Raw genomic sequence first — 19,314 nt, 5'->3', positions numbered from 1 at the left:
GGTCCGCCTGTCAACATTCTAGTCTAACACAACATCAGCTGTCATTTCTGAGATAGTTTAAATTTATTGTGCACCCTGCAGTAAAGCTGTTCTTGCTGCAGTAAAGACGAGAGACCTAGAAATGAAGGTAAAGGGGAAAAATTAATAATTATGTACATGTATTCCCTGAAAGAGTTCTCCATGTCAGGATGAAGGGAAATATTTGCTCAAGAATCTGCTGAGGTCAAATAGCAAAGGTAATTTGTGTTTGTAAATGGTTAATCGTGACTTAAAAATACCCGTATTGACAGGAACAGCAGGATAAATGTCATTGGAACTTCTTGTTTTTTTAATACACCTTAAGAAATTAAACAAAGCAAATGCATTTGGTGGCGCCCTCAGGAAAAGTCCAGTCACTTCCTGACCAGTAATCTGCCTGTGAGCAGCAGATAGATTCTCATTGTTTGCCATTTCCAGTTTCCAGTAATGGGAACGATTACTTGATCTAGGCAGTTTCTGTTGAAGATCTGGGAAAACTTACAAATTTTAATGGCAAAATTCTGTCTGTTTCCATAAAACAACAACAGAAAAAAACGTAACCTGTTTTCGGTACCTGGAGGCATCACCTCTGATGATGAATATTGTTTTATTTTGGAATTAAGTATCTGTTCTTCAGGAACGAGATGTATCTTGCTCTTCTGGTGATTTTCTTGCAGTGTAAGTTTGATAACTAAATATCTGGGTGGGTACATGTGTTTCTGGTTTGATTGGGGTTTGTTTGGGCTTTTTACTGTTTCCCATTACTGTCTCTCAATCTGTAAGCTTTGAAAATAACATTTATTTTCACTTTTTTCCAGGTTCAGAACTTTACACCCAGGAGAGAGGTAGGTAATTATAGGTTTTTTTCACATACAAATTTAGAATAAGTAATTTAACTAATTCCTCAGTTGTTGGTGTGCGTCCATAACAGAGTTTATCTGAATTTGCTGTACTGTAGCTCAGTATGAAATTTGGCCATGTAAAAAAAAAGGTGTTACTTGGTGGTGTTTCTTGGTATAGTGTTTAAATGAGATGTGCTGCTCATACTTTAATAAATGTTTTGGCGAAATCTTTCCTAGAGTAATTTGCTTTACTGAGGCATACAAGAGAAGAGATCGGAAAGAAAATTTAATTACTAGCATTTTGTTTTGGTCTTTAAAAAACCCTCTCATGCCCACAAGCAAGGAGGTAGGATGAAATTATAGCATATAAATTAAGAGCACCCTCTCTTGCTCTTTTTCTTGTAAAAGAAAAGGTCATGTCTGAGCACAGTACAAAACTTGCGTTCTGAAAGGAATGCGTTTACTTTTTACGTTATCGTCTTGCTGACTTCCAGCATGTACACTCTGCATACTTCCTTTTTTCCATCACTATGGAGAGAGGTTTGCTTCTTGTTGTCATGTAGTCTATTCACATGAAAAAAAAAAAATTACTATTTTTGCATTGGTTTTATGCCCAAAACTCCCTCTAGCAAGGACAATTTATAAATAGCTGGTAAGTGCACATGGCAAGGGACTTCTTTAGATGCAGGAAAGTTTTCCTTTTACAGTAGCAAATTTGTAACACAAATCCTGGCCAAAATGGGCATACCCAGAAGCTGTAAGTTCTAAAGGAAGGGAAAGTGAATGAACTCATAAACCTTTCTCTATACTTGTCAATCTAGCTGTGTGAATAAAAATATTAATTATACCAGGATTCTAATAATTATAAAATTTTAAGGTACAAATTATTTATCATTGCTGTGGTTACAAACACAGAAGCACTATATATATATAATTGCTATTATAAACTTTATTTCTTAAAGTGCTTATCAATTTTTATTTTTTTTTAATAGGAATGTTGTATTCAGTATTTTTTTTTAGGGACTAATAGCTAAATTCTAAATGAATTGAAAGCATTGCTTCTGCATATGGTTCTGTATTTGAATTAATCAGGGTATGATTGCTAAGGACTCTTTGAGAATACGATTGCTGGACTGCCAACAAGGTAAAATTAGGCATACACGTTTGCTTGCAGAACTTGAAGCCAAATATCTTCTGTTATGCTCTAGCTATCCTAAACTAGAGATTTAAGATTATCCCACACTTCTGAGTTACATGTTTGAAGTGGAATTTGCTGAGTGACAGAACCCTAACCTTACTTTCAGATAAAAACTACTGGGATAACTCCAGGGATTTCTGCTAATTGGGGATAAATTGGCTTGGGGTTTAATACAACTCTAAGCAGGCTTTTGCTGTCATTTTTCAGTTTATTCAGACAAGTATAAATACAAAATTTTGTTCACCTCTCAGATCTCCTGCCAATTAGAGTTGAAGACAACAAACTGTGAGAAATAAGGAAAATCAAGAAGTAGCTGCAAACCTGTTCCAGTGTCCTCTGTGTCTTCTAGGGAATTTAGTGGATTTGGCCACAAGCGTGGCCAAATCAGCGATTCTCTCAGTCCTCCAAGGCAAAGACTGAGCAGGTGGACACTGTGTGCTGTAACAATCAGTAGTTGCCTCTAGTACATCTGTGCGGTGCAAGGTAAAGCTGCTGCCACTGTCAACATCTGTGAGATCTGACCACAAAAATTATAACACCTGCTACTCGAGTACAATTAATTCATTTTTGTGATTAAAAAGTAGCAGCTCGACATAACAGTATTATGTTGGACTAATTGAAGATAAATGTAACTCTTTTTTTTTATTTATTTTTTTCCATCAAGTTTTTACTTTCAACACAGTTGAAATCAAGGTTCAGCCATCTGTCAAAGTAAAGAATGGAGCTCCGCTGTCAATTGTCTGCCATGCTGATATTAGCAAAAGTACTGATTTCCAGCTGAAGCATAATTTTACCATTTTTAAGGATGGCAAGTTTGTGTTCATGACTGTATCAGACAAAGGAGATGCACAATATGAAATACCTATGGCTAGATCTTCAGATACAGGAGAGTATGAATGTACTGTGGAAGCAGGCGGAAAGACAAAATCTAGTAGCTCCTTACATGTTTGGGTAACAGGTGAGTATTCCTTCAAACACAGCAGTTTTCTGAGATACAAAAAAAGAGCAACCTGCCAGGGGAAGTAGCTATAGTCGGTACTAAACAGGATATCTTGCAAAGTGTTTTTTATCCATAGACATCACAGTACTTTACAGAGGTTCAGTACTAAATCCTCACGTTAAGGTACAAAATGAAATCACAATCCCAAGGCTACATGGCAGATCAGTGATAACTGGGAATATAATCTGTGCCTCCTGTGCCACCATTCCCTCTGTCCTGAGCTTCTGTTCCCTAGACTAGAGGAAGTATTCTTTGTGAAAGCTTGTGCCTATAGATCGTAAACACGATGCGGGGCAGGTAGATTACTGGAAAAGCTGGAAATAACGTATAGAGATTCTCACCTTGTGACAGCCATTGCCAAAGCTAGTATCAACTGTGGACTACTTTTGTAGACAATGTTGTATCAGGCTTGTGCTTTCATCTCTTGTGAGAACAGCGGCCACCTCCATTTATACTCTTTCTAGCCATGTGTTCTTGACTGCAAGTGACATTTTTCCCCTTGGAAAAGCAACCTGGAAAGATTTTTTTCAGCATTAAATAGTTACAGGGTTGTACAGGGCCTGTAATTTTTCTTCAGAGGCCCGCACATCTAGCTGCAGAAGTTGGGATGGCATTTTTTTTCTTTGCTTGCTCATTTCGGAGTGGCAATAGGAAACACTGAGGAGGAAGCGTTCTTACCTTCAAAACAGCAAGTTTCATACTTCACACATTGCATCAAGATTGTATGACCCTCTCGAGGGACATCTTATTCTTCTGAAGATGCTTTGGCCTGCACCTACACATCAAAGGAACTGTCTTCAAAAGCTCAGTTCTTGCAAATTATTTACATCTGTTCATTAGCATAAATCACTACTGTAGTCATCAGAGACAGTGTTTATTTCAGGATTATGGAATGTTCTATTTCTTGTTTTCTGTTCTAAGGAATGACCAAGCCAATCCTGACTGCTGAGAAAAAAGAAGTTTTAGAGGGTGAACTTGTGAAATTACGTTGTGAGCTGCCAGAAGAAGTACCTCCTTTATATTTCTTTTTCCGGAAGATAAAGATGAATTCAACACCTAAAGAAAAACATGTATTTGAACCATACAGAAATTTTTCTGTGGTGGAGTTTTCTGTTGAAGAGGGAGATAATATTTTACAATTTGATTGCTTTGGTAGGAGAAATGTAAAACTTGAATTTGAAAGCTCAGAACACAGCAACAAAACACTTGTTACAGTCAGGGGTAAGTTGCTTAGTTTTTCTTTTTACATTTCTTTGCTTGCTATAATTAAAAAGTTGGGTCATGAGTTTATATGTACTCTCTTGCAGAACCATTTATAAAGCCTACTCTGCATGCCAAGCCCTCAAGTAATATTACGGAAGGAGACAGAATACAGTTTGAATGCTCAACTGTGGTAGCCCGAATGCGTGACATTGAAATCATACTCCAGAGAAACAAAACAATACTGAAAAGTGTACGAGATGAGAAACTTTTGAAATACTCTGCAGTAGCTACTCTGGAGGACAGTGGTGAATACCTGTGTAAGGTGGAGCAAGGGAGAGCATCTAAAACCACCAAAATGAATGTTGTTGTATCAGGTAACACCTCTGTTCATCTTGGACAAATATTTAAATTTAAATTTGTTAGAACTCAAGATCCGAGTGTAACCTCCAGATCCAAGTGTAAATTTTCCCTAAGTTAAAGGCTATTTATGTTTAGATTTTGGTTTCTGATTTTTGCCTGCCAGTACTTTCCAACTAAAATAATACTTAAAAGCAACACATATGAGAAGTGGTTTCAAGTGATTGCTAAGTTTCTGTTTTCCCTGAAAATATTATTCTGTTAAAATAACATGATTCTTTTTTTCCCTAACTGTAAGCTTTCAGTATGTCCTTCATTCTGTATACTTTGAGATAGATAGTCATATTCTTTTAGGCTCAACTTGAATGAATTCATTCTCTTTTTATCTTGCAGAGTTATTCCCCAAGCCAATATTGTCTGCTTCTGTGAGGGAGCTGGATGAAAATAAGGAATTAACTTTGAGTTGCAGCATTAGTGGTTTTCGGAAGGCTAACTTCTCTATATTACGGAAAAATTCCAATGGAGACATCTCGTTGAAAAATTCTAGAAACTTAACAATGAGAGCTAATGTGAATGATACTGGATCTTATATCTGTAAAGCTGAAGTAAAAGGAATAGTCAAGGAGAGCAAACCTGTAAGGATAAATGTTTATGGTGAGTTGATATAAAGGCTTAGAACCCAATGGTGGGGGGAAAAAATCAAAACCGTAAGCTGATAAATAAGCACATGTGTTTACAGAATCAGTCTCTAGTCCATGAACTAGCAGGGTGTCTATTAATTCTTGCAATATTAATTTCTGTGAGATGTGCTTGTAGGCTTTAGCTGTAGAGGATTTGGCCTGTCATGATCTAATCAAGTCAGACTTTTCCAGGGCTGGCCCTAGGAGAAGGGAGTTAGCACATCTTCCTTCTGTTCCCTTGATTCTGCTAGGTGCCAAATAAACTCTATTCATTACCATTCACAGGAGCTGGGAATGTTCTGCAAACCTTTCACTCATCAGTTTGATCTGAAACTCTGTCAGTGTCTGCCTTGAATCCCTCCCCCTGACTCTCCAGGCAGAAAGCCATGAGTGCCAGAGGTCATCTGGATAGCTCTACTCCAGAAAAGCCAAGTTTTTTGCTATCAATACAACCCCCTCACCAGCACACTAATTATAAACAGCCTAGTTTCCTTTCCTCTCTTGAACAAGCACAGTTGGTTCTCAAGTCTGTGAAGGGGGATTAACTGTGTTGTGACTCACTGTGCTGCAGAAAGAGAGGTCCTGATTAGGTGCTGCAGGATCCATCTCAGGTAATACATGCAGTGGTACTTACGTATATTTTTGCTCTACAGACTTACTCCTTGGGTCAGAGCTAATTCTGGAGTCAGGATGATCCACAGCTGTGTCGCTGATCCTTTTTTTGTGTTCCTTTATATTCTTTGTGTATGCTATTTTAGACTAAGTCATATATATTTCATTATCTATGTTTTTATTTTGTTCAAGTGATCCCCTGCTTCCATTCTATCAGTGAGGAAGAGCTTCCCGATATAGCCTGTGTGTGCAAACTAGCTAAATATTGTATATTTATATCTTTTATATAAAATAATATTGTATCTTTTGGCCTTATGCAGTGTAATTTGCAACATTTTTTTCTTTTATTCACCTTTTAGCTCCAGTCTCCAAGCCAACTCTTTCTGTTGTCAGTGGTTTACCAGAGGTGGTGTTAGGGAAGCCTCTACGGTTAATCTGTCGTTCAGTGATGGGAACGCCGCCAGTAACATTCACATTCTACAAAGGAAATGAAGTTAAGAAAATAGTAATTAATGACACATATGCTACGTTTTTGGATGAAAATATTAGACAAAATGACAAAATAGGATACAGATGCGATGCTAGAAATAATCACTCCAGTGGTGTGAAAACTAGCAATATTCTAAACATCACAGTAATAGGTAAGTCTGTTTAATTCTTCTTGTTGTCTAATGTCATATTTTGATTTTTGAAACTGTAGCAGTAAATGATGGACTAAGCAAAATGGATATGAAATGTTTATAAATTTTTGCTCACTTGAATTAATGTATCAGCAGTATTTTAGATTTACCTAACCTGATTACAGCAAAGTAGTCCAGGACCAGAGCAGAAGTCTATCCTCGAACTATTAAAAAGAAGAGAGAATCTCTGTCTACCAAGGAGTTTTCAGTTTTGTGTCCTGGCTTGAACACAAATTGTTTTGCATTTAATAAGATAAACTTGTGGTTAACAAGCTGGTTTCTCTCTGAGTTTTGACATTGAGTTGTATATGTCTAGAACAGATGCATCCAGAATTGTTGCATTTCTTCTGAGTCAGTTGGATTATCACACAGTTGTTGTTTAGCAATTTTAGCAAAACCAGATGTTTCATATCCCAAACATCTTGTGAAGCTACTAACATTCTCCATGCCTTGCATCACAGAATGTATGTGTGTTTTTCGCCATGTAATTATAAGTGCTGATGCTCATTTGTTCCTATGCTAGCTCTGTATATACTAATATACTTAATTTGTAAAACAGGAAACTTAAAAGCTGTGTTTTGGCTATGCATGTTCTTACGACTTGTTCAAATGCAAACTAACTTCTCTCATTGTGTTTGCTATATTCTGTAACCATTAGAAGGGATATAGTTTCCTTCTATGTCTGCTTTGTTTCTTTATAGTGCCCTCTCTGTTTCTGGGTGAATAAAAATATTTACTAGAGGATGCTGTCTGGCAGAGACCATTCAGAAAGATTAATACTGTGCATTCTGTCTCTGTTTAACTAAGCATTAAAGCAAGTATTTCTACAATACAATATTTTATCATCAAAGTTACTTCTAATAGTGCTAATATTTGTTTTCTTTGTGCCTTCCTCTGTAGTACCAATCAAGGACGTCAGCTTGGGCAGTATTCCGCATGGAGAAGTGGAAGATGGCAGTGAGACTGCTTTTCTCTGCTCTGTGAAAGAAGGATCTTGGCCAATCCACTTCAGGATTTTTAGAAAAACTGATCATGATGTTCTTCTATTTGAAAAAAGTGAAAATGCAGACAGAGTCATGTGGCACAAGGAAAAAATGAACAGGCAGGACACGGGGACGTATTACTGTCTGGCTTCTAATCGAGCTAATGTGAATGTGAAAAGCCATCCAATAACCATCAGTGGTAAGCTAACTTTTATGATAAGCTGCGTGCTGTCATCATGACACGTGAGGTCAAGTTAGCTGGGATGTTACTAAGTATAACTCCCTTACTTGTTTTGGTCCACCATTGTCAGAAGTTAAACAGAGAGATCCATTTATAAACAGAGATTGTCTAACTTACACAGAAAAGTCTAAGGGAGGCTCTAAAGCCAAAGGGGCCAGCTGCAAGCTAAAAGCACCCATTGTTGTACTGAATTTTCAGTCACAAAGGAGAGGCTCACTAGTGAACTTTGCATGCAAGTCTCCTTAAAGTTCTTCCCCAGTGTGTAAGAAGGCCAATTTGTAGTAAAATGAAAAGTCAGGAACTGCAGAAGTTGGTAATGATGACCTGTCACTGTACATACTCTCTTAAACATGTCTTTCTTATTTCCAGTCATCTTAGCGGCTTGGCAGAAAGGAGTCATTGCTGCATTTGTAATAATTATCGCAGGAGCAGTAATTCTCACTTTATGGTGTTTTTTGTGTAAGAAGAAAAAGGGTAATGAATGTTTCCTTTCTATTTGTTTGGTGACAAATGTATTACAGTTAAACTTGTATTTGTTTGAGGAGCAAAGGCTCATGGGGGTGAGGCTTCAGGAGATGACTAAATACAATTTTAAAACCCCAAAAATCTACTTAAAACAGGTGGCCCAAATTAAGCTGCAAGTGTGCTGAAGCTTTCCAAGCATATTGGGCAGAATGGGAGCGTTTAACTAATGGTGCTGGAAAGGCACTAGTGAAGCAAAAGTTGTTTGAGATAGGCCAGAATTGCACTGTTCTGATGCAGTCCTAGGTCTGAAATTCAGTCCTGTGCAATGTAGAGGCAGACAGGGCCTGAGGAGTTTTTTGATCTCTTACAGAGCTATGATAATTTGATTTGGGGTCCCAACTCAGGCGTAACTGAAGTACTTCTCTAGTCCTCATGAAACAAATTTGAGTTTTCTTAGGTTGTGGTTTGTTGCTTTGGGTTTTTTTTTCATCATTAAGGTATTTTTTTCAGATCTTGTTCTTTCAGAAAATAAGTAAATTTGGTTTAAATGAAAATTCTGTGATATGCAGTACATTGCAAAATATTTGGGAAAATTTGGAGTATCTGGATGTCCTGGACTGCTTAAATTGGCCAGGCTAAAGTCTGGGGTTTGGGATCTTGGGCTCTCTGTGGAAGAGACATTTAAGGGACCTGGGTGATAAGCAGGATGTAAGACACTAGGTAATTAATTTTGTGACAGCCAAGAGAAATTATTCTGTCTTGGGTAGATAATCACTATATTTTTGTTTTGATTTTTACTTTTACATTATTTTACTTGTGCAATCTATTAATAGATGCTTTTATTTTTCTCTCTTAAGCTAAAGGGCCATCCATGGAGATGTCTAGGTAAGATGGCTTGCTTTATGGTGAAGTATTTCTGCTTAAAGGGCTGGAGGCCTTCCACCATATGAATATAGTTTGTTTTGTCACACACCTGCAGACAATAGATGGTTGTGCTTCATGTACCACCTGCTAACACAACAACAGGATGAGGAAATACTCTGAAAATAGGAAAAAAAAAAAAAAGGCCAGCTAAGAGAAATAGAAGAGTGTCAGGCCTGCATTTGAATGCTTTTGGATCTGGAATTAAAAATACAGAGGTCTTAAAGAAAAGTAATGCAAGGGGGACCATTTTGACCTTAAAATTTGCTTGTGTTTCTCTTAAAGACAAAGGCAAAATTTTCAGGAGCTTGAGTAGTTCAGAATGTGTGGTAGTCAGCAAACTGATCTTTACATATCATCGTGGTGGTGTTTTGATTGACTGGTTTTGGATAATTACATCAACTTTTATTGGTTTGCTTTTCAGTTCTGCCTTGGCTACAAAATTGACAAGTGAAAAACTGACAAGACCGCACAATGATGGAGACTACTATTCAGGTAGGATATTTTGCTGTAAGACTATTAGTGAGTTGGTTTAGTTAAACATTTATTTAGAGTTTTGGACTTACGTGGTTGTTGTTTGGATAGGGCACAGTGCTTTGGGAATACAGAGGAATATGAATAACATTCTCCCAAGTATCTTCTATCAGTTTTTTATGAGTATGTCTTGTACAAAGATTGGTTTATAAGTCTGCTCGGACACTGCTACCAGGCAATCAGTTAACAATATTACAAATGGAGAAATCGTGGTAAAAGACAATTACTTTCTGTTTTTGACAGTTTTGACACAGATGCAATAAAGTTATTTTAGAGAGGAAATTTGAGTTGTGGCACATGGTCCTGTGATCTGGCCACAGTATAGCAATGTTAACTTGCCATGACTGGGCACCTTTCATTCCAGGATCTCAATGCACTTTACAAAGATAGGTGGGCATGTTGTTTAGAGCACCTGATTTAAACAAAGTTACCCATTGGGTGTTTTTTAGATGATCGTTTAAAAAGCCACATTCTTCCCACCTGTGTTATATGAATGCCTTAGGTGTGAATCTAAAAGTAGATTTTTCTCATACGTAAATAAACATAGTGACAATAGGAATTGCAGCTGTGTATCTCCTTCATTTGAGTGGCTATAATAAATATTTTGTTAGCACAACTTTTGCTTTGTTATTTTAGGATCAGGTTACATTGAAGATAGTGAAAATCACATGAAATCAACAGATGAAAGTAAAGGTAATTTCAGACTTAAACAATAGATTTTTTTAAATTATTTTGTGATTGAAAGGTGTGATGGTTTCTAATGGTAGCAGTCAGGATCTGATAGGTCCAGTCCTTCCCTTGATAGTGGGGAAGACTCTTTCCTTTGCTGAGCTTAGTTCTTTTTCCTTATGTGCAAAATGACAATGACAGGACGCATTTACCAACTGCATTATGAAGTGTAATTTGTCGTGCTGGGCTCCAGGGCATCTAATGAAGGATGCTATAAAATACAACTTAGACTCAAAATCTTAAGTTCTATACAACATATATCCCAGCTTTAAAAATAAATCTTTTCTACATCTGCTTCTTTTTCTTCTCTGTCCTTTCTTCATTTCGGCAGATCTTGAAATATTTAAGCATCAAACTTAAAAATAATTTACTATGAAATCTGAATAAAATAAGTTGCCAAATACCTTGAGACACCATATGGGCTAATATATATATTCACTAAAACGTGTCATCAAGTACTGCATCATCTAGCACATTGTATTCTTTGAGACTGGTGGTTTTAAGATATTTAGTCAAATAGTAGTACTTAAATATGTGGGTGTTGCCATCTGAAAGCATATTTTGTCCCATATATTTTTGTTTTATATTAATGTGAAAGTATTCTTATGGGTTAGATGCAATTTCTGATGGCGTATAGTACATTTTGACTTGGTTGTCTATTGGACCATGAGTTGAAAGATAGTTGGAAATGCATCAGTGTAACTAAAGATCAAAGTTAAGCTAAAATTAATCCAGAGCACAGAACTAGACTCCTGCATAATCCTGTATGCAATGTAGGTGGCAGGAATTTCTAGTCGTTAATTCTTTGATGCAATTCTGAGTGTGCAGGGCAGCATCGTACCACACAACTAAGAGAAAGGTGCTGCACTAAGTTAATTTCACAGGAAAACTTGGAAACAATCTTTGGAAACTCTAGCTCAATGACTCTTGTTTTTTCCATTGTATCCTACCTGTTTCAGATGAAAAGGACTCTGATCTAATGCTCTGCATGTGTGCCAGAAATAAAAGGGTTCAATCCTTAGCTACTGTGGATTGGGCAGCTTCATTAAAACCAACTAGGCTATTGCAGATCTCTCTACCAGATGTGAAAAACAAGCCTATTATTCATATACCTCTAAAAATAACAGTATCTGTTCTGCATTTGCGTACTTCAATAAGCAAAACGAAGGCCCTTATAATAGGCACGTGGAAGTTATTCCATTGTGGCCTGAATAAATCAAATTAGAACTAGAGAGAGATTCTCATGCAAAACAAACATACAGACAGCAGAAACATAGGAACTGTATAGGCTGTATTGATCATCCAGAATTACTGCTATTGTAGGAAGCATGTCATTGAAACTTTGTTATTAACTAATATGCCACCTTAAACACTGTTTTTGTTTTGTTCAACTTTTTTTTTCCCTTCTCTCACTAATGCTATTGGAAGGCTGCTCCAAAACTTTGCTGTTCTAATCATTAGATCCTTCTGTCATTTCTGTTCTAAAAAATCCACAAGCAGTTCCACAGCATTCCAGTCTGGATGACTGTTGTGGTTCCTTCCAACTTTTACAGAAATCTAGTAGAAAACCATCTCCACCCTAAGGAAAAGACACAGTAGAAAGCAACAGCTGTTTCTTCTGTCTGTTGTATTCAGGTAGCCAGTACTAGTCAGCCCGTAGTCTTAGTAAATCAAGTGTCTAATCGTTGTTAGGCTTTCTGTGGGCATTGTGGCAAAGAAGCATTTTGAGGAGCAAAATGGGTTGCCATTGCAGATGTTCTGTGGAGAGCTTGAAGGGCAACATAGGAGAAAAGGGCTGAAATTGCTTATTGGCAAAGCAGAAATTGAGAGTATGAGAGGTGATGAGGGAGGCCATGAAAGGCTTAAAGAAGGCTTTAAATGTGAGAAAGTGGAGCATGGGAAGTGTCCTGCCATAGCAGCCATACAAAAGGTGGAAACAGTAATGTCAGGGAGAGAAATAGAAGAGAGAGGAGCTGGAGCAGGAATATGGGAGAATCTCAGATAATTCCCTGCTCCATTTGTGTTGTGCCACTTTTGAAGGTGTTAAATTGAAAGAAAGAGTTTTAGGCATAATTTGCGTGTCCCCACAGTTTCAGAAATCTGGCTTGAGTTGGTCTACTGCCTTTTGGATTGGGGTGACCCTTAGGAATGGGTTGGCCTTAAGAGTAACTCACATCCGCCATAAGTAGGGCCTGATCCTGCACCTATCAAAGTCAATGAGGACTTGTTCATTAATTTCAGTGGCAGCAGGATCAGGCCCACAGCTCAAACGAAGCATGCAGTCCTACAAAGAAACATCTTCTTGATATTTTTGGGGCAGGACCTGACCTTGAGAGTGCTGAGGTGGAGTACACTGAAGTTGAAGTGTCAACGCTTGATCCTCACAGAGGTAATAAACTGTCTGGCCTCTATGATTATCATTTGGGAGCAACTCTGGGCACGTTGCTACTCCCTGACATTGGTGTGTTATTGGCACCTGTGAATGTAAGAGCAGGTTGTGTTTTGAGTGCATGACAGTTTCATGCCAGTAGCGCTCCTTAATCTGGATGATGCTGTGGCAACTATGCTGTTGTTCACTGCAGTCCTTCTTCCCCTGGGATCCTCTCGTGCACTTGCCCTTCCCATCCACATGAGGTCTGTGCAGAGCAGGGCTCCCAGCTGGAGCTGTGGCTCTGAGCAGAAGGCAGCCTGCTGTGAATCTTCATGTTATAGAGTCCAAATTCACTGAGCACCATTTGAGGTTAGACACGGGGTGGGATAATGGAGAGAACAGAAAGCAGTGGAATTTCCTCCTTTATAAAGGAACTGGTTGAAGGGTCAAAGCTGTAATTCACTTGTGATAAAGAAGAGAGACCAGCGTAGATTTAGTCTCTCAGTCTGGAGAGGCCTGGAGACCATCCTGGATTTTGTGGCACGTTAAACAGAGAAACGAGAATATTGGTGCCCAGATAACTTTGGCCTCCTTCCTGTAGTTCTATGGTAACAGTAACCAGACCTCATAGCATGAGGCTGAGGTACGTGTCTCTGTAGCCTTGAAGGAAAAATATCCACTGAAATTTATTCTCAACACCCAAATGCACACTTCAGTCATTCTGTGTCATCTGGAGAGCTGTGGTATCATTATGCCCTTGTGTTGAAAGCTGTTAAATCTTTCAGAAATTTACAAAAAGTTTCAAGTAGCTAAGAGTGAATGAAACCCACAAGAGACATTTATGCTATGCTCTAGCTTCTTTGCTTTAGCTGAATGAGAAGCAAACTGAGGAAGAAATGGACAAATTTGCTTTTTCCTGGTAGGAAGGACCACTCACTTATTTCAGAGACCAAAGACATGGTTGTTTAGTTAGTAATACAGATGGCTAAAGTGCTCACTCTTCAAGCTTAGTGGCAAAGCTCTCCTGGAACAGCCAATCCTTCTATTCTTTCTCTGTTTTCACTTGCTGGTATCATTAATCATAGAGTTTTCCCTGTGTTCTTAGCATGCTACTCATCCACCTCTGCTAAATTCTGCACTGAGATACCATAGTTGTTGTCCTCTTTTTCAGAATAGGGCTAATACTTAATTGTTCAAACTGTTTCTGAGCCTGCACTATGCAATACAATGGTGTAGAATGGTAAAGATATGCTAGTGCACGATTATTTACATTAAAAGCCCTATTAAATGCAAGATCAACATTTCTAAAAATAGCCTTTTCATCCTATTGCTGATATATAACATTATTCCAGTATACCAGACTGAGTAATAAGATAGTATCCGTGCTATGTAGACTGAACCTCATTAAACTGCATACTGCAAAATAATGTTTAAAAGATAGTGTGTAAAAGAGATCAGATTATTTTAACTGAATGCTGTCTCATGTTGCATGACATACAGAATATTAATTAATTCTATAAGACTGAACCATGCTTCAAGTCTATTGAATAGGATAGCTCCCTAATGTATTTTTGTTGCACCCAGAATACAAGTGAATGCTTAGCAAACACATGCTTTAGTTGCATAAAAGGCAAATGCACTGCAAATATTTAATGTGTTAATCTTTCAGAGCATCTTGAGGATGCTGCTTAAACGGAAGGAGTTGTATGAAACTGAGTTGCAAGATTAATTCTTTCAGCTCTGCACTGCCTATCACAATCAGAACTGGATGAGATTTATTCTTGGCAAAATAGAAGCCAGGTTTCTTTATATACCCTTGTAACAATGTACACCCACAAAAATAATTCAGCCATAGGACTGCCACAGATACTCCTGCCACATTGATGCTACTGTACAAGTTTTGTTTCAAATCATAATATTCTTTCCTGTCTGTCTGTGGGTTACAACCAGACCTTGATAGGGAACAGACTTTTCAATTTATCGCCCAACTCCAAATCGCTATCACACTTCTTTTGATTCCGCCGATTTTCTGAATGAAGACAAAGTATTCCACGCTTACCTTTTTCTCTGGGCATGCATAGCTCATCCAGCAGGCTGCACGTAGAGTCTGATTTCTTCTGCCTTTGGAGGAACTCCAGATTTCCTTGATCTCGCAGGACTAACTTCAAATTAATTTATCTTCCCAATCATTTGTTCCTCCTGCCACTGTTGTCAATGTTAATACTAATGTTCATCTTGGGAGCAGAAGAATCATATTTTGTGTATAGTGAAAGACTACTGCAATAAATACTGCAGTATCTAAGCTATAACAGTAGCCTTTGTGTTACTTTTGGGAATCAGGAATAATTGAATGCCACCTCAAAACAAGTTTACTTAATTGTAGAAGGATGTACATCTTGTCTTTGACAGCAAAGAGCTGCTTACATTGGGAAACAGTGGTTTCACCCTGTTTTTCCAGCCATGTCTGCACTAGCTGGTCATTTCTAAAATACTTTTTAACACAGTATAATGGCAAATAGGCCAGTGCATGAAGAACTTTGTGTACTATGCTGTGTCTGAGGAGCAAAAACCAGGGTTCATTCCAGCGTTACTGATAGTGGTAAGCTTGCTAGAAGCAAAGTTTCACTGCTTTATTTTAAAACTTTCATGTGGGAATAACTTGATACATACTTTTTGAAGTAGGAGTGAAGAGCCTAGACAAGTAGGAGGTAGAGCTAGGGCCACACAGCCCAGCTCTTATTTGGGGTAGTCATAGTGGAATGTTAATTTCATATTTAAAGATGTGGCTATTCTAGAGAATGATTAAATTGAATACTTACAAAGATAATATGCATGACGAAAATTATAGTGCTTATCTTTTCAGAAGCTTAGTTGTGCAAAAAGATGGCGAAGTGATTTAGACCCTTTATTGTTAATCCAAGCGAAAACAAAGGCCAGTGCTAAAGTAAGATCAGGAAATATCCCTAAAGTGAGAAGGGAGAAACCGCTAATCAGTGCTGAGTAAGAACATGCTCTTTCTTTTCCTTTTATAGCTGGTTAGTTATCTGCAGGGTGGCAACATTATAAAGTTAGTGGGAACAAAATATCAAATTATCCAAGTAATTTCTCCTAGCACATTTTTTCAGTGCTGAGACGACTTTTGGAATATTAACAAAGAAAATAACATGGGCAGTGGCATTGTATCACAATTTAATGAAATGGGTCTGAAAAAAAAAGCAAGCTAAGGAAATGCTTACCACCAAGTCTTTCCACAGAGTCAACAGGAGTAGATTTAGGACTGTAATCTGCTAAAAAGAAGGTGTTCCAAATGAAATGAGCTACCTCTCATTAAAATTCTGAGAAGATTACTTTTTACTTCACTGGCAATTGAATTGATCATTTAAGCAAGAGTCCATAAGCATATGAAATGTGCTTCAGGATCTTCAGACTATTTTGCAAAGGAAGTTAATGCCAAAACTGCAAGTTTGAAAGCTGCGATTAGGCACTCGGTGAAGTGTAACTCCTACTGTCGTTGAAATTAATAGCAGTTTTGCAACTCAGTTCTGATGTGCTAGCTCCCAGCATTTAAGTATGCTTAACAGAATTAAACCCAATGAAATTAGTTTAGGGAAATTAGAATGTGGTGCCAGAGACACTTAGGTTCTTCAGAGCAATGTAGAACAGTAACGGTCCTGATTCTGAGTCTGGTTGCAGATCAATATGTCTGAATTCTTTAAATGTATTTTTATAGCTAAAGTACAGGACTCTGTATCCAGAAATGTGAATTTTCTTTCCATTTTTTTTGCAAAAAGGGAACAAGCTTTTTTTTTTAAACTTTAAATAGAAAAATCTAACTTCTTGATTTATTGAAGATTCACAGAAATTGGAGGTGATACTGATGGAATTCTGAGGTTTTCCAAGAGACTCAGTTTAACTGAAATGAACGAATGTTTCTAAAACGCTTTGAGATCCTTGAACAGCAAGCTGCTAGACCCTGCCTGCATAGGTCTTTACACCAAATGAAGAAAGTGCTTTTAAATGCACAGAGTTCTGGAGCACTTTGCTTTACTATGGTTACCCAGGGATTCTTAATCTACAACCATGCAATAAATCAAGCAAATTGTTCTAATCTCCTACTAGCCAGAGCTGTGTTTACACTGACTATAGCGAAACTGAGTTCTTGCTGTTTTCAGGCCTTTAGACAAGGCTCTGCCCCTTCCCTACTGGGGTAAGTGCCTGTAGTTTGGTATCAAAACTCTGTGGATAGGTTTTTACAGATGTCAGATCGCAAAAAAGGAACAGCTTTTTGCTTTCCACCTCCTACAAGAGCAGAGGTTTACAGGGGCTTATTTGTAAACCTAAGGGTCTGAATAGTGTGTGTCTAAGACTAACATTGTGTTTGTATCCCAGCTGTATCCTTGGAGGCACAAATCTTCTCTGCCTGCTTTCTCTCCTTACTTTCTATCTTTCCACAAGCCGCCTTAGCCTTCACTCCTGCTATGTCCACCTGATCTCAGTGCACTAATGGAAGAGTTTGCCACACTGAGGAACTGAGAGGAGACCTTCCTGGATAGCACCTAAACAGAACCTGTGCAGAGTGAAATCTGCAAATGTTCTTCGAAGACATTTCACAAAGATCAGCAAATCAGATTGGGTTTATGCCCATAAGATTTAAGCAGGCTAGTTGCCAAAAGGGGGTGTAGTTAGTCTTCCAAATGATAGATCTCCTCAGTTCTAGCATCCCTAAATCTTTAGAACAAATTGAAGCAGCTCTTCAAAGTGACCCAGAGAAACTCTGCTCTAGTGGTAGATGTCTCTGTAAAATTAAAACCGTATCAATTTAAGTTGAGAAGATTATGATAATGTTAAAGTCAAATTTAGAAAGGGAAGCCTATTTTCATCATCGTTTTTGTAGAGAGAGAGAGGCATCTCCCTCTCAGAACTTTACAGTCTGGGTTTGGGGCGGGGGGTGTAGTTGCTTTTTTTATACAGACTCCACAAGATCGTTGCTGCTTATGTAACTGCTTCCTCTGAAAGTAAAACAGTGTGTTCTGTTTGTTTAAGGAGCTTTTCATAAGGCAAACAAAAAAAAAAAGAAAAGAAAAGAAATTGATTCTGTGCCAATACATTTTCCAGCTCCTGTACAGAAGGGGACTGAAACAGTTTATAGTGAAATCAGAAAAGCTAATAATGGTAAGTAAGCTAGTGAAAAATTAAACACATAAAGGAAGCATTTGTACAGAGATTAGGGATAAATTTGTGACTAAATAGTTTAGAAGATAAATGCCATAAAAAGAGATCCAAGTCACACATGAACATACCAAAGGGCAACTACGAAATCACAGGTGTTGATAAATTGTGTAACACCTTCATGGTTTCTCATAAACTAATGATATTCAATGGAGTAAGAATATTTGTAACATCTACTTCATCAGCCTATTTGCACTGTCTCTGCCAAGTAATTTGGCCATACATCTGGATCCGAATCTGGAGCTGAGCATGCCCTGTTAGGGATTAGGATGCTATGTCGTGTTTTCTCAAACTGCTCATGAACAACACTTTTCCTCTTAGTTGAGCATATTTGCCACGTGTTACAAAATATTACACTGGTTTTGGATATAACCCGAGCAAATATCTATAAAGCCTCCAACAACGAACTTTAAACACCTTGAAAGCAATACGATCACTTTAGTAGGGTGGGTTGTTTGTTTTAAGCACCATCAAAAATTGTCTCAGATCATATGTGCCAGCCACTCTACCCTTCCACCTCCTGTAACACAGGCTTTTGTACACAGGCATTAGCAGCTTACTGACAATTACTGTCTGTAAATGTTCTGGCAATAGTGAGTTCAGAGACAGCAGGTTAGAAGCGTTTCTGCATAGTTTGTCAAAGACTAAATCAGAAAGGATTTCCTTTCCTCTCTTTGTGTTAGGAAGTCTAGATTTGTAAATATTAGGTCTGTAGACTGTTCAGGTTTTGCCCCCATCCATGTTTCCAACTGGGTTTGTTGTGAGCCATTTTTAGTTTTTGATCGTTGTGTTTTAATTTGCTATTTTTCTATGTTATAAGGGATTTCCCACCTGCTCTGACACAGTATTCTGTTTCTAGGGAATCTTTCATGTGAGGGTCTACAAGTACTTTAGAAAACATTAATAATTTTCCCTTGTGAGGACTTATAAGGCAATTTTAATCTCCATTTTACAGCTGAATAAACAGAGAGATTAGGTCATTTACTTAAGGCAGGGTGTTTAGAGTGACAACACTGGGAACAGAATTTCAGAATCCTGACTCCTGGCTTGGTGCTGAGCCTGTATGTTGTACTCATTTTTCACAGCCTTGCAGTGAAAAGCAGAATATCATTCACACTAAAGCACAGGGTTAAGCATTTCATGTAGGATCACCTGGCAGCATCATGAGGAAAAACGAGCTCATTTCAGGGCTGAACCCAAAGGCCACTAATGTTCTGAGGCATTTTCCAGTGAGTGTGAACTGGACCTGTA

General features: G+C 38.0%; 1 protein-coding gene across 9 annotated transcripts in view; it reads left to right on the top strand.

Moving 5' to 3' along the window:
- The first annotated feature begins 408 nt into the window (after nucleotides 1–408).
- PECAM1 (platelet and endothelial cell adhesion molecule 1) overlaps nucleotides 409–19,314 on the top strand; it is a 29,504-nt gene continuing 10,598 nt past the window's right edge. For 2 of the 9 annotated variants that reach the window (XM_068413487.1, XM_068413485.1), the window contains exons 1-13: nucleotides 410–696; nucleotides 837–863; nucleotides 2,723–3,016; nucleotides 3,980–4,279; nucleotides 4,366–4,635; nucleotides 5,012–5,272; nucleotides 6,270–6,551; nucleotides 7,491–7,772; nucleotides 8,184–8,288; nucleotides 9,137–9,164; nucleotides 9,625–9,695; nucleotides 10,371–10,427; nucleotides 12,784–12,852. In XM_068413487.1, the coding sequence (XP_068269588.1) occupies nucleotides 663–696; nucleotides 837–863; nucleotides 2,723–3,016; nucleotides 3,980–4,279; nucleotides 4,366–4,635; nucleotides 5,012–5,272; nucleotides 6,270–6,551; nucleotides 7,491–7,772; nucleotides 8,184–8,288; nucleotides 9,137–9,164; nucleotides 9,625–9,695; nucleotides 10,371–10,427; nucleotides 12,784–12,852 (2,080 nt within the window). In that variant the 5' untranslated portion in view covers nucleotides 410–662. Of the gene's footprint in view, nucleotides 697–836; nucleotides 864–2,722; nucleotides 3,017–3,979; nucleotides 4,280–4,365; nucleotides 4,636–5,011; nucleotides 5,273–6,269; nucleotides 6,552–7,490; nucleotides 7,773–8,183; nucleotides 8,289–9,136; nucleotides 9,165–9,624; nucleotides 9,696–10,370; nucleotides 10,428–12,783; nucleotides 12,853–17,949; nucleotides 18,007–19,314 lie in introns of all 9 variants that reach the window. The other 7 variants (XM_068413484.1, XM_068413483.1, XM_068413489.1 and 4 more) reach the window with 7 other exon arrangements.

This window comes from Nyctibius grandis, chromosome 15, assembly GCF_013368605.1.
Source record: "Nyctibius grandis isolate bNycGra1 chromosome 15, bNycGra1.pri, whole genome shotgun sequence".
NCBI classification, from domain to species: domain Eukaryota; kingdom Metazoa; phylum Chordata; class Aves; order Nyctibiiformes; family Nyctibiidae; genus Nyctibius; species Nyctibius grandis.
This window is presented reverse-complemented; position numbering and strand designations above follow the sequence as displayed.